The sequence below is a fragment of the Trematomus bernacchii genome, unplaced genomic scaffold, assembly GCF_902827165.1.
Source record: "Trematomus bernacchii unplaced genomic scaffold, fTreBer1.1, whole genome shotgun sequence".
Classification (NCBI taxonomy): Eukaryota; Metazoa; Chordata; class Actinopteri; order Perciformes; family Nototheniidae; genus Trematomus; species Trematomus bernacchii.
Genome location: NW_022987778.1, coordinates 3,313,956 through 3,329,411, shown reverse-complemented (window position 1 = coordinate 3,329,411; position 15,456 = coordinate 3,313,956). Strand labels below are relative to the sequence as shown.

Sequence of the window (15,456 nt, the reverse complement as noted above, 5' to 3'; positions counted from 1 at the left end):
ACACACACACACACACACACACACACACACACACACACACACACACACACACACACACACACACACACACACACACACACACACACACACACACACACACACACACACACACACACACACACACACACACACACACACACACACACACACACACACACACACACACACACACACACACACACACACACACTTACCATGTATACATCACTTCAGGGGATATTACATTGACTTACATGCATTTCCTGGAGACTTATTCTAACCTTAACCATAACCAACACATGCCTAACCCTAACCCTAACCCTTAACCTTACCCTTAACCTAATCCTAACCAAGTCTTCACCCTACAATTAATGATTCCCCTCATGGGGACCTCCATTTTGTCCCCATAAGGGAGGCGAGTCCCCACACGTGACTGTGTAAACAGATTTAGGTCCCCACAAGTATAGTAATGCTAGGCCACACACACACACACACACACACACACACACACACACACACCACACACACACACACACACTGAATTATTGTGTTAATTTCTTTGAATGAAATACAATATGTCTCCCCTGTAGGAGGAACAAAAACATCAAAAGCAAGCCGAGCCTTCCCAAGGTAAGACTCAAATATCAGGACTGCAGAGAGTCCTCACGCCTCTTTTGAATGCACTTTTCCCATTAAATAAAAAAGAATAAACAAACAATAATGAAGCACTTAAAAAGGTTTGGCATATTTGAACCTTATGTACTCACAGGATTATTGCAGTTTGTAATGTGTATCCTAATGGATAAAAGCATCAGCTACATTAAATGAAATACAATGAAATGTAACATGGCAACATCTTAAAGGTCACCTATTATGCAAAATCCACTTTTCTACATAACCATGTGTCCCCTCTGTGTAAAGAGACTCTGAAAGTTTGATGAAAAACAGTATAATAGGGGACCTTTAAGAATCACGAAGGTGTTTTTCAGCCTCCGTCACATCCTCTCGTATGTTCTGGTTCTGTGATTGCAGCACTTGTTGGACATTAAGTCTCTGCGGTACCTGAGCAGCGTGACGCTCCACGACCGCATCACCAAGTCTCTGCTCCACCTGCACAAGAAGAAGAAGCCGCCCAGCATCAGCGCTCAGTTTCAGGTCAGTGCTGCCCCCTGCTGGAAGATCAGTGAATTACAACAACCTTAGTGACTCAGCAGCAGCCTATAGTGTTTATAAATGTACATGAATATCCTACTATCCTAAGTCAAACATTTAACAGGACAAGAGCTTTAATGTGTTGTCCCATAATAGTGTCATTTTAGCAGATTCAAAAAAACTGTACAAAACCACTTAATAAGCTTAAAGTTCTCATTTTGCAGAACAGTCTATATTATATTATTTGATTCTAATCACTAAAAGAATAATAAAGGTAGGCCTTTCGTGTTGCATCTGGTGAAGGAGGGGTAGACTTTAATATCTTAATACACTGCTCTGCAACTTAACCCTAGTTTATATAGATTGATTTTCTTGTTAGTAATTGTTGTATTAATAAACTAAATCACAGCATTATTCTCTACAATTGTATTTTGTGTTTGTGTGTGCAGGCGTCCCTCAATAAGCTGATGGAGACTCTCGACCAATCAGAGCCGTACTTTGTGAAGTGTATTCGCTCCAACGCTGAGAAGGTAAGTTCTGGTGCAAAATAATCATCTTGTTAATACTTCTCTTAATGACTAGCTTCTGTTTTTTTGTATTAATACTTTCTCTCTCTCTCTCTCTCTCTCTTTATGTCAGCTGCCGTTGCGTTTCAACGACAGCCTGGTGCTCCGACAGCTCAGATACACGGGCATGCTGGAGACCGTCCGGATCCGACAGTCCGGATACAACATCAAGTACACCTTCCAGGTAATATTCCACTACTTATATCTAACTACCAGAGATGGCAAAAGTACACACATCTTTTCCTCAAGTAGAAGTACAGATACTCGTGTTTAAAAATACTCTGGTAAAAGTAGAAGTACTGACTAAACTTCTTTACTCAAGTCAAAGTAAAGAGGGCTTTGAAATGTACTTAAGTAAAAAGTACCCATAACTAGCAGCTGTTTTAAAGAGTACCTGACCTCCCTTTATATTAATAGAACAATAATGTCATTGTTAGCTAATGAATGTTTCCATGCTGAACAACGGCAACATGACAACGTTTTCATTGGTCCCTCTTCTTTAGAGAAGACCAGGAAATGATGGATACACGGATCGTGTTCAAATCAATAGGCACGCAATGACTCTGAATAATAATGATCACGCCACCAAACACACATTCAAACTAAAGGAACCAGCCTGTTTGGGAAATGTAAGAAGTAGAAAGTACAGGTATTTGTGTTCAAAATGTAAGAAGTAGAAAGTACAGGTATTTGTGTTCAAAATGTAAGAAGTAGAAAGTACAGGTATTTGTGTTCAAAATGTAAGAAGTAAAAGTAATAAGTCGTCAGAAAAATAAGTAGTGGAGTAAAGTACTGATACCAGAAAAATGTACTTAAGTACAGAAACGAAGTATTTGTACTCCACTACTTCCCACCTCTACTAACTTCAGATCTAAGATTATGCCGTGTCAGCGGTACAATTGTATTTATTTCTAGAATTTGCCAGCTAATTAGCATAGTTAACATTTGTATTTCCATGTTTAAATGTGTATTGTATTGTTTCTTGCTTTGCCCTTTTCATATTGTATGCATACATGTTATATTACTGATCTTTAATATATTTTTTAAGCTGTATGTACCCTGCTGTTTATTGTGTTTGGCACTGTGTGTAGACGTTACACTGCAAGCTGTTGATAACACGTTTTTTTTGTATGACTCAAACTCATACTTGGCAAATAGAGCAGATTCTGATTCTTATCTTAGTTTGTAATGCTGCACACATATGGCTAAATGTTGAGATACTCAGGTATTCATCTACTAGCAATACAGTTGTTATAATGTTATCTTTACATTTTGAATTAAATAGCAGCCGTTCTTGCTATATTGAGACACTATGTTAGATGTTCTATATCCTGGGGGAGATTTAAAATCAATCTCAGTTTACCCTGACGCCCCATATGTATTTAAAGCTTCTTTACTGACCACACCTTCCCCATGTTGCAGGACTTTGTGCGTCACTTTCACATTCTGCTGCCTCGAGGCACGAGTCCCACCAAGTCGGGCATCAGGGAGTTCTTCAGACGGATCCACCTGCCGCCTGCTGGGTATCAAGTGGGAAACACCATGGTACGGACTCATGTTATCTTTGAAGGTCACCTATTGTGCAAAATCCATTTGTTCATGTCTCTTCTACATCAACATGTGTCCCCTCTGTGTAAAGAGATTCTGAAAGTTTCAGGAACAAAGATTCTCTCTCTTTTCGTCCTGATCCATTTATATAAAAACCTGTCTGAAAATGAGCTGATCAGATTTTGGCCACTTTGTGATGTCATAACGATGTTTTGTCTTGCGTAACCATTAGCCAATCACCAACCAAGGTAACCCCCCCCCACCTTATCACCTGAATCTCCTCCTAGAGCACCATTGTGTTCTTTTTAACCAAATATCTCTCAGAGGGGCGTGGGGAGGGGCTCCTTATTTTCATCTAAAGTAACAGACAGAGAATCAGCACTTTTGAAACAGGGCTGAAACAGAGGGGATTATGGGATGCTGCAATGATCTGTTTGGAGCCAAACACTTCAGAGACATGTTTTGTATATATCTGAGACCTATAATATATTGATGAAAGACAGTATAATAGGGGACCTTTACTGTCCGAGCTATTTTAGTGGCAGGCGTATTGAAATGTTGCTCTGATGTAGGTGTTTCTGCGGGAGGCGGAGCGGCAACGTCTTCAGACTCTCCTCCACCAGGAGGTCCTGCGGAGGATCGTCGCGCTGCAGCGCCGCTTCAGAGCCGTCCTGGAGAGGAAGCACTTTTTGGAAATGAGGAGAGCTGCCTTCGTCATCCAGGTGAGATCTTTTTGGGTGGGAAAAGAGTTAAAAAACAAGATCCTGAGATTTCGTATATGGACTTCAAACAATATTTCAGATTATGATTAGCTCTAAAATGGTTGCTGTAAGTGCATTATGAATCAATTGAACAATCCTGCACAGCCAAGTTTCCGTAGTGCATTAAGCAAGACTGTTTAGGCATTACGTGATTAATACTGGTTCATTTACTCTAGATATACAGGGATGTAAATATAGCCTCCCCATTAACGATGATCGATCCAGTTATTAATATAGCTTTTAATATTATTGTCTCTCTTTCCTAAATAGATTCTACTATTGAAACATTAAATCATATTGTAACAACATGATAACTTCATTAAAAATGTTTTAAAGAGTAACTTACATATCTTATTTGTGCTTACCTTTGTTAGTTGCTCTGTGTGACAAAATAGTTAGTCTTACTGTAAACATTTCGATTTAAAGAAGACCTCATTTTCATATTGTGTGCTTCTACTGTGGCGTGGGGGAATGTGTGGAAAAGGGATGTTTGCTAATGTGGGTTTTGCCCACAGTATTGAGTGCATGTAAGTCGCTTTGGGTAAAAGCGTCAACAAGTGATAAGTGAGGTTTTTCTAATCTAGAGGGACTGAAATGGGAAATATTGGGGGGGGGGGGATAAATTGTTCGTGTGCATCAAACATAAAGGTGAAAACTAGTAATAAGCATGTTTTTGTCAACTCAAACAATGATTTGGTTTATACTTGGAAGTCTACTGTCCATTCTGGTAGAAATGGATAAACATCTACAACCAGACTGTATTTCCATTTAATTGAACAAATATTTTCCCCTTTCCTGCAGCGATGGTGGCGATGCTGCCTCCTCAAACAGTCCACCATGGACCGGGAGGATGAGGAGGAGGAAGAAGAGGAGGCGGCGGCGGTGTGTGTGCAGGCGGCCTGGAGGAGCTACAGGCAGCGGCGGAGGTTCCTGCTGTGGCGTGACTCTGCCGTCGTCATCCAGAGGAGCTGGAGGAAGTGCCGGCTGCGCAGATCTGAGGCAGCCGTCAGGATCCAATCAGCCTGGAGAGGATTCAGGGAGCGGAGCCGCTACCTCAGGACGAGCAGGGCGGTGACGCTGCTGCAGGCCAGAGGCAGGGGACACCTGGCCAGACTCAGGTGAATCATGTTATACTAATGGGGGAAATCAGATTGCATTTAGTTGTATTCAAGATTCAAGGCTTTTATTGTCATGTGTGCATAGCTACAGTGTAGTTCTGACAATGGAAATCTTAGGTCACAGGCTCCTCCAACAGTGCAACACAATAAAACAGATACAATAGTGCAAGTAAATACAATAAAATAGAATATAGTAGAAGTAGTGCAGAATAGTCTATATACAAGATGCAGATGTTGTAGAAATGATGATGAAATTGTGTGAAAGGAGAGGTTTCATCCGAGTTAATTGCAAAAAAATTCGTTCATAAAAACCTTCTTTAGGCATCAAGATCTTTGAAAATCTGTATTCCAAAAAACAATCAAATATCTGGGGTTTAGCTTTGAATAAAATGCGGTTTGAGTGAACAGTTTTTTTTTATTACTTAAAAGGATTATGGTGCATAATCAGCTTCTCGTAGGGGCACCTTAATGTCCCCAATTTTCCCTTTTACTTTCTTGAAGCTTCTTAGCGATACTAGTTGCACGCGGATTGTCTTTTGTATTGTAAAACAATATAATCAGCATCTTCTTGCAAGCAGGAAGTTTTGATTTAGGATAGGGGATTGTTTAAAGCAGCTATGATCAATAATATATATTAATAAGGACATGCAGGACCACTTGTTGGGGGGAATTAGTAATACATCCACAGAGAACTAAATACATTTGTTACATTACACAGGGTTTCTACGGTCATTAAAAACCTGGAAAAGTCATGGAAATTCAAAATGCAAATTCCAGGCCCTGGAAAAGTTTTGGAAAGGTTATGGAAATGTAACTAAAGTTGCATCAAATATAATTTATATTTTATCTAATCGCCGAAATAGTAATACTATAATGATAATAAATACTGTATCGTATAGTAATGAAACGTAAAATGGCATTTAACTGACGAGGTATTTTGCTGGTGAGAGATGTTAGTTGCTTTAGCGTGTAGAAGCTAGTAAGCCTATTGGATTTGTTTTAGATAGGCACAACATGTTTCATATGCAGACCTTATTTTCCTGTTCCATGTTAAAATAAACAATTTTCAGTGGTACCGCTGAGAAAGAGTAATTTTTTTGGTCGTGGAAAATTAGGTAAAGGTCATGGAGAAGTCATTGAGAAGTCATTGGTGAAAGACTGTATGAACCCTGATTACATGTTCTGCCTGCTCTGTATGGAGACCTTTGCTAATCACACTCTTGCATTCTCCACTTATAAGGTTCAGGGAAGTGAAGGAGCAGCATGAGAGACAACAGAGTCCAGCAGCAGCAGAGATGGATGCAGGAACCATCGAGGACCTCACCTCATCAGGACAGGAAGTTTGCGATCAGGATATATCCGTAGAACTGACTGAAGACCCTCAGCCTACTGTGTTAGACGGGGGAGAAATGGAGAGAGAGGAGGACTCTGAGCGGAGCAGGAGCATGAGCATGAGCATGGACGAGACCAGCGATAAGATCAGGATAAAGAGAAAGAGCCGACGGATGAGAGAGCTGGAGCAGGCTCAGTTCAGCTTAGAGCTTCTGAAGGTCCGGACCACCAGCGTGCAGGAAGAGTCCGTCCCTGAAACCAGCACCTGTGCTCTGGAAGACCCTCACAGACTTTCCCCTCGTGGGTCTCCAGCTAGTCACGGTAGTTTTGAGCTCCTCAGTGTGGAGGACATGGAGACCGAAGGCTCTGGAGGTGTTATTCCAGAGTCTACTGCACTGGATATGCAACTACACGAGAGAGATGCTAACTTTAATGAAAAGCCAGTGATGGAGCCGCCAAACAAAGCAGAGGGTGGGAGGGCAACGTTTTATATCGCTTCTGACCAAAGTCCAGTTCATGAACCAACATTCGAAAGCCCCAGTAAATCCGAGAGAAGGGAGTCCACGTCTCGGAGGCCTGTGGTGGTCCTGATCAGTATGCAGAAGGAGAGTCCATTGGAGGAGGGGGAGCTGCTGGCAGCCCACATCCTAGAAGGAGCTTCTGAAGCAGCATCAGCCCCCGAAATGACCCCCGCTACGGACCCAGAGGTTGTAGAGATGGAGCAACCTGTAGGGATTATTACCCAGCCTGAGAGTGATGTATGTGGGGCGGACAAATCCCCAGAGGTCCCGTCTTTAAGTCCAGAATCCGGGGTCTGCTCCTCAGAGGTGGACATCCAGATCGTGCTGCAGCCGAAGTCCAGCGTCCCCCCCGCCCCCGCCCCAACCCCCGCCCCCGCCCCCGCACCCCCCCGCCAGCCAGAGAGGAAGACGAGCCGCCCGGCGCAGGACGCCCCGAGCCCCGTGCTGGACACCAAACCTCCCAAAGCCCAGAAGAAGAGCTCGGCCCAGACTGTGATCGTGAACATGGTGGAGAAACCCTCCAACAGCGTGTTCTCCCCCCCCAGACGCAAGCTGCCATTCTCCAAGTAAGTTTGACACCATACTGACACATTTTTATTCACATAATCTTTTACATAAAGTACCAAATCTGCTTTTAGAAAAACTCAAAATAGCTCAAAACCCCAATGAAATCATAACTTTTCTGACTAAATCCTTTTTGGAAAAGTCCAAACACTTATTTAAATCATAAAAAATGTAATAAACATTATTCTCAGTAACATGACTTAGATCAGGGGTGCCCAATACGTCGATCGCGAGCGACCGGTCGATTGCGAAGGTAGTGTGGGTAGATCGCATGGCATTGAAATAATTTAAATTAAATATATATATTTTCTTCTTTTTTTTGGTCATTTTAAAAGTAGCTCCCAAGCTGAACAAGTGTGGGCACCCCTGACTTAGATAATACATACAAAATATGAATACAATTGTTGAATAACTTAACCTCAAATATTCAATCAGTAGCATTGCTTTCAGGCCTGCGACCAAACATTTTCAAAGAATGTATGTCTTAAAAACTATTTGTACTGCTTTTATTTCTACTGGAGTAATGAGATGTTTCTATAGAAGCATCAATAGAGTGAAGACAAATATAAAGTACCTTTGTGCCTTTTGTTTAATGTTACATTGTTCTGGTTCTGTGTTGCAGGTCAGATAAGGATTTGGTGAACCAGGAAAGATCTCTCGCCATGTTCAGAGACGACTCTAAATCTGGGTCCAGAAACAGAGAGGTAGGACACACACACACACACACACACACACACACACACACACACACAGACACACAGACACACAGACACACACACACACACACACACACACGGGAAAACGCAAGCTGCTCCTCACCCACCACATGCAAATGGTTTGATTTCAACCAGAATCATACGCTCTTCGTTGACCAGCAATGCTCACACGAAGGATTTAGGCTTAAATATAAACAGAAAATAGACTTACAGAAATCAATCCGGATTGGACATACATTCATTATTCCAGATGTATTTATTTATTTTATTTTACAGTTGATTGATAAACCTGGGGAAATATTGACAGCCTTGTCTTCCAGAACCAAAGATTAGCCATTTCTTTGTTGAATCCAATAAACATGGTTAGTATTTGATCACATCTGTATACATAAAACACACACACACACACACACACACACACACACACACACACATACACACATACACACATACACACACACACACACACACACACACACACACACACACACACACACACACACACACACACACACACACACACTCAGCTGACCTGATGTCCCTGTGGTTGCCTGGTAGCAGGTGGGTCGCCCCGGCCCCAAAAAGAAAGCGCGAATGTCCCGGACGCGCTCCGACTTCCTGACGCGCTGTAACTCTGAGGGCGCCACGCAGTCCGACGACGACGACGAGTACTACACCCCCGCCCACTCCCACACGCTGCCCCCCCTTCCGTCCCCCCCGCTCGCCCTCCCCGAGGACGACTGTCAAAGTGACTCCGAGATGGTAAAAACACCTGATCTCCGGAGGTCCCGTGGCCTCCAAGAAACCGAATGTTTCCTGTCTCCACTTCTGCTCCTCCACCTTCCTCTCAGGTGGAGCTGTACGAGCGTCAGGAGGAGCCTTTTAACACTTCTAACCCCCCTCCCATCGAATATTTCACTACTGTAGGACTGTTTCTGCCCAGCTACAGTCCGACCAATCACGCTGATGTTTCTCCGCGTCGCACCAACACACCGTTACCGTCGCTTTGCACGTCGCTCTGGTGGCTGTCGGTCTGAAAATCAGCCTCAGCATCACCTCGAGGCTCTATCTCTTCAACTTTTTTATTAACAATACACTGAGATTTTAACAGTAAAGACTGAGTGAAGATCTTGTCCTGAAAACATGACTTCTGCTGCTCCTGCATGCTGGAGACCTCGAGCAGAGAGACTTCTCACTAACATCAGCCTTATTTTCACTTAAACGGATCTTACCAGCATGACTTCTGTTTCTCTCTCAACATCTACAAATATCTCTCCATCTCTTCAGATTCAGTAGATTTAATATCAGTAGTATAATCAGTAAACTAGAACTAGAACCAGAATAATAAGTAATTAACCTCACGATGTTCTCCTGATTTACTGCAGTAATGTGGAAATATGCATTTTATAAAGATATTTCTCCATATAATATTTCTCCATATAATCCTGTCCATAAGGCACAAACAGAAACTGTGCGCTCTGGACGAGTATATACCGTAAATAATGTTTTGATTCTCACCCGGTTGTTGTTCTCTGCTCTCCAGTCATCTCACAAAGACCAGAAGAAGATCCATAAGACCATGTCGTCAGGAGACCTGGGCAAGGTGGAAGTCCTCAGGAAAACCTCCAGTCAGGATGGAGGGTAAGAGTCTAAAATAACATAATGTATACAGAAAAGTATGCTCCTGGTAACTCTAGTATTAACAGGTTTAATAGCAGATTGCATCAGCTTTAACCGTGATGTAGCAAACGAGAAATGACACAGAATATCATTGATTTAAAGAAAACACTGACTGACCTTGTATTGAACCTGTGTCTCTTTAGTAGGTTTACTTAACAACTGCAGTGTGACATAGCGATGCATTATTGAGGGACACAAATAATTGACAGCAAATGATCAAATAATGTAGTGTTTTTGCATTTTACATTTAGTTGGGGGTGGGTTAGGGTTTGTATGTTCTTAAATGAATGAAATATAATCAATCAATTGTGTTTTGTGTGATTTAGCAGGATGAAAGGAAGGATACGATTCTGGAGTAAGACAAAGAGCGAGAAAAAACTGCTGAGAGAGGCCAGCAGGAGCGGGTCTGCAGAAGCACATGGTAAAAGAAATCTATCTGCAAACATGATTCAGTTTTGGTTGCCTTCCTCCACAAGGAGATCAGGAGTCATGACGACTATCTCTGTACAGTAAACTATAGAATATTATTTAAAGGTAGGGTAGGTAAGTTTGAGAAAGCAGCTTGAGTGCGCTAGAATTTAAAAATACACAACCGGAGAAAATCTGCCACTTCCTTATAGAGCCCCTCCTCCAACACACACGAACGCGCACATGACCAATGAGGGCACGAGATAAGTTTGTGCACAGATGGAAGGCTGACAGGCAGGTAGGCCATCCAGTTATTTTAGCCGGGCTGGCTAAAATGATTGGTCGTACTTTTTACAGTGTTACGGCTTCCACAGATGACATTTTTTAATGGATTTTTTGTCAAAGCACTTAAGATATTCATTGCTATCGGGATGTTAAGAGCATTCCATGGAATATAACAAAAAGTGTATCTCGAGCCGGTTTCTCAAACTTACTTAAAACTTATTGCCATTGAATACGGCCGCTCTGAAGCTAAACTTCGCTCATTGATGTGACGCGTATAAATAATCAAGCCTGTACTGAACTCTACGTTTTAAGGATATTTAATATTGTAACTCAAAACAATAAACAAACAGAATCATACGGTCAACAAAAGATATTAGAGCTAACCTCACCCCCATTGTCATGCTACCAAACCTCCACATACACCAGGTGTCCTAAATACCATTAACCACACCCATGGGACAATTACCGGAAACAAGTGTATGTGGTGTTAACAAATAATAAGCTACCACAGCATTTTGGCTCCTACAATGAACACAAAACCTTATTAATCCATCTTCTCTCCACCTCCTTCTCCATGTTTGTCTCTTTCCTCCCAGTAGGCCCTCCTTCTCCTCCTCGCATTCCAGATTTGGAGGCCTCCTCTTCCTCTCGGGCGGTCAGTAAGGAGAACAAGGAGCCGTCTCCTAAGATGAGGAGGCGTCGCAGCGTGAAGATCAGCAGCGTCGCTCTGGAGCCGGCGCAGTGGCAGAACGACGCGCTGCACATCCTCAGCTCGGCTCACGACTACCGCACCATGAACGACTTCCTCATGAAGAAGGTCAGAGGGCCAACCTGTAGTTTTGTGTCGATCATCAAAAAAAAGTGTATCTATAAAAGTGTAAAGTTACCTTAAACTCAAGGTTCAAAATCTTCTTAAATACATAAATTGGACACCATATTTGTAAAAATGTTCACGGTTTTGAGATATCAGTCTGTGAGATTTCCACCGCCACCCCAACACAACTGAGGAAAGAATGTCAGAGGGCAAACCTGTACCTGAACACACACACATATATACACACACACACACAAACCCATACTCAAACACACACACGCACTGTTTTACCTGACGTAGTATTTTTGTTTGGTTCTCCCAAAGGCTCTGTTGTCCATTCAATGTAGTTGTGTACACTATGTATCTGTAGAAGTGCCTTTTAATTATGTAACTTCAATGTTCAAAATTAGAGGGGCATGATTAAAGTTTAATTGTCAGGGTTTGAGATATCTTTCCTTGAGATTTTCTCCGCTAGCCCAACACAACTGAGGTTAATATAATTATGTGTGTGCAGCTCAAAAGCAGCATTAATAAGATAATTTAAAGAAATCCAAACAGCAACACCTTACTCTGGAGTCAGTGTACCTGTTTTTTGTTAATAACCAGACCTCAATGTCATCAGTTGGCATAAGGACGTGATAGAAAGAAGCCCCGAAATGAATTTTATTTCTGCAGATGAAGATGCATTCACATCCAATTTAGAAGAGGAATAATTGTATAAAAGTATTATATTCACACGTTTTTTTGTTTTTTAAACATGTCTGGTTAAACCTGTGCAGACTTTATTCACCTTATCTACTTGTCATGAGCTTAGCTGTGAACTTCATTATCATTTGTCCCTGCAGATCGCCGACCTGGAGTCAGAGGACGGTAAGAAGGACACCATGGTGGACGTCGTCTTCAAGAAGGCTCTGAGGGAGTTCAGGATCAACATCTTCAACTCATACTCCACCGCGCTGGCAGTGAGTCCTTTATACTATTCTCTTTTTGTTTGTTCTCAACTGATTTTAAGCACCACAGGATCTGTTTACAGCTGTGCGTCAGGAAGGTAGAGATCATAATAAGAGGCTTTGCATAAAATCAGAACAGAAATAGTACAAAGAAAACAGAAAACAGAAAGCGTAGTCCTAATCCAAGTTCGAGTAAAATGGGGGTTGTTGATCAGAGTTTGAAAGCTAGAGTGAATAAGTGAGTTTTGAGAGATTCTTTCAAGGAAGATAGGGAAGTTGTAATTCACTCACAGTTAAGAATACTAAAGTGACTCTCACATGCCTTTATAGGTTGTCTGTTTTAGCAAACGTGGCACTGAGGGGGAATTAAATAGCCATCAGGCTGCACAACAAGAGGTCAACAATGTGACACAATTACTGCACATAAAATACACACTGTTTTCACACACATGTACATATATCTAATATGTATATATGACCCAATATGTATATATGTTCATTTGAATTAATTTCTTATTTTATAGTTATTTTATCATTTTTAATTTTTATCTTTGATTGTATCTTAGGTTTTATTATTTTCAGGAACAACAATACAAAACAAACAAAGGTAGTGCCAGAGATCAAATAATGATCTATACATAATGTAACTAAGGTCAGGGTTCGCTGTGACTTAGTGAAGGGTCTTATAGGCAGTCCACTTGAACAGTTTGTTTTCAAATTCTGGTAGTTTCATTCTGAGCACATGGGTGAGTCTTTCCATATGGAGTATTTCTCCAACCACTTCCAACCAGTCATTGGCTGTAGGGGGTTCCTCCTGTAGCCATTTCCTGGTGATTGTTTTTTTCGTTGATGCTATCAGTATACGAACAAGATATTGGTCTCCGTATTGGACAATGCTCCTTGTGAGGCTTCCTAAATAAAGTACCTCAAAAGTGTTCGGGACCTCATATCCCAAAATCCACTTGAGCACAGTCCATACATCATCACAGTATCCCTTCATTTTCGCACATTCCCAAAAAACATGTGCATGTCCAATATTACTCACCCCACACAGTCTCCAGCATGCCTCTTGAGTAAAGTATGTGCGTATTTACTTTTAGTCCTGGGAGTAATGAAAAATCGGATTATATTTTTCCAACAAAACTCTTTCCACATCCTTTGATTGTATCTTTTATTGTATTAATCTGTGTGAATCTGTGCTGTCCTGCTTTTCAATCTAACCCTGTTGCTGTTAACCCACTGAATTTCCCCACTGGGATTAATAAAGCTCCATTTTATCTTATCTTATCTTAAAGGGGACCTATCATGCAAAATGCACTTATGTACGTCTTTTATACATGAATATGTGTCCCCGGTGTTCCAGGGAACTCACCAAGTGTCAGAAAACACAACCCTCTCTATTTTCCTCCATACCCAAATCTCTAAAAAAGGGGCTGCAACGGATCTGATAAAAACTGATCCAGATTTGAACACTGTCCTGACGTCAGGACGGTGGCGCTACGGCTATTGGGCCAACTCCACCAATCAGGAGGAGACAGCCACGGCCATTGCCGTTCGAAAGCGCTGGAGACGCTGTAGTACATATGCCAGGCCAGTAGATGGTGCTATTCTCACAGAATCAGCCCTTGCAAAAACAGAGCTAAAAATTGTCAAATTGAGCAAAATGAGGCATGGCTAAAATGCATGATCTGTTTGGTATTTTGAAGAAAAAAATATATAAATATGCCTTATATAGGTATGGTCCTACACTATATTATTCAAATATAGCATGATAGGTCCACTTTAAAAAAAACAAATTTGGAAGAAGCCAGAAAAGTGTTTACTGATGTTTTGGTGGAATAATTTGTGATTTGACACACACAAAATCACCATTGATTCTGAGTATTTCTTCTTACTTGCCTTTAACCACCAGATGGATGATGGGAAGAGTATCCGTTACAAGGATCTGTACGCCCTTTTCGAACAGATCCTGGAGAAGACCATGCGCCTGGAGCAGAGGGACTGGTGCGAGTCGCCGGTGAAGGTGTGGGTCAACACCTTCAAGGTGTTCCTGGACGAGTTTATGACCGAGTACAAGCCCATGCAGGGAACCATCAGCAGGGTAAGAGAGTTATAAACTGATTGATGTAAATAATGATAGCTATTATGCAGTTATTATCTATAGATATCAATGAATTCAATGTGCAGTACTCACAAGGAGATTACAAAACATCACAATGTAAGTAACACACTTTTCTTTGTCCAGGCTCCTAAACGAGAACGCAAGAAGTCAAGAAAGAAGGAAACAGATATTGTGAGTTGTTATTTTAATGGTATACTAAAGACAAATATTGCATACAGCAATGTTTGTGTTGAACTAACTTCTGCCCCCCCTCCCCACCCACCCACACCCACACACACACACACACTCCTGCAGGTGGAAGAACACAACGGCCACATCTTTAAATCCACACAGTACAGCATCCCCACATACTGCGAGTACTGCTCCTCCCTCATCTGGATGATGGACCGCGCCTGCGTCTGCAAACGTGAGGATTGGACACAAAACACACACACACACACACACACACACACACACACACACACACACACACACATTCAAACCTCTGTGTCCGGTTCAATTGGGAAAATATAGTTCAAGATAAAATACTAAACGTTAGAAAATGGCTGTTTTTTTGCCTGTATTCTCCATAAAAGCCGACGGTAAATATCTGCAAGTCTGCCTAATATCTCATACACACACACACACACACACACACACACACACACACACACACACACACACACACACACACACACACACACACACACACACACACACACACACACACACACACACACACACACACACACACACACACACACACACACACACACAGTAATATACACCACTAGAAGTTCCTAATGTTTTCCTAACTGACTTACTCGCACTCCCGACCGTGTGTGTAGTTTTTATTTCCACCCACACAGAACATTACACCCCCTCCTACTCTTTCACTCACACACACACACACACACACACACACACACACACACACACACACACACACACACACACACAC

At 41.9% G+C, this 15,456-nt stretch overlaps 1 protein-coding gene across 1 annotated transcript in view; it reads left to right on the top strand.

The window, feature by feature from the left end:
• Positions 1–15,456, top strand: part of LOC117497287 (unconventional myosin-IXAb-like) — a 148,748-nt gene that overhangs the window by 122,203 nt on the left and 11,089 nt on the right. The window contains 17 exon segments of the mRNA XM_034149234.1: positions 573–609; positions 1,012–1,134; positions 1,581–1,661; positions 1,771–1,881; positions 3,120–3,242; positions 3,818–3,967; positions 4,808–5,124; positions 6,365–7,543; positions 8,164–8,245; positions 8,816–9,019; positions 9,801–9,898; positions 10,264–10,358; positions 11,227–11,447; positions 12,290–12,406; positions 14,307–14,495; positions 14,640–14,687; positions 14,811–14,922. Of these exon segments, the coding sequence (XP_034005125.1) occupies positions 573–609; positions 1,012–1,134; positions 1,581–1,661; positions 1,771–1,881; positions 3,120–3,242; positions 3,818–3,967; positions 4,808–5,124; positions 6,365–7,543; positions 8,164–8,245; positions 8,816–9,019; positions 9,801–9,898; positions 10,264–10,358; positions 11,227–11,447; positions 12,290–12,406; positions 14,307–14,495; positions 14,640–14,687; positions 14,811–14,922 (3,287 nt within the window).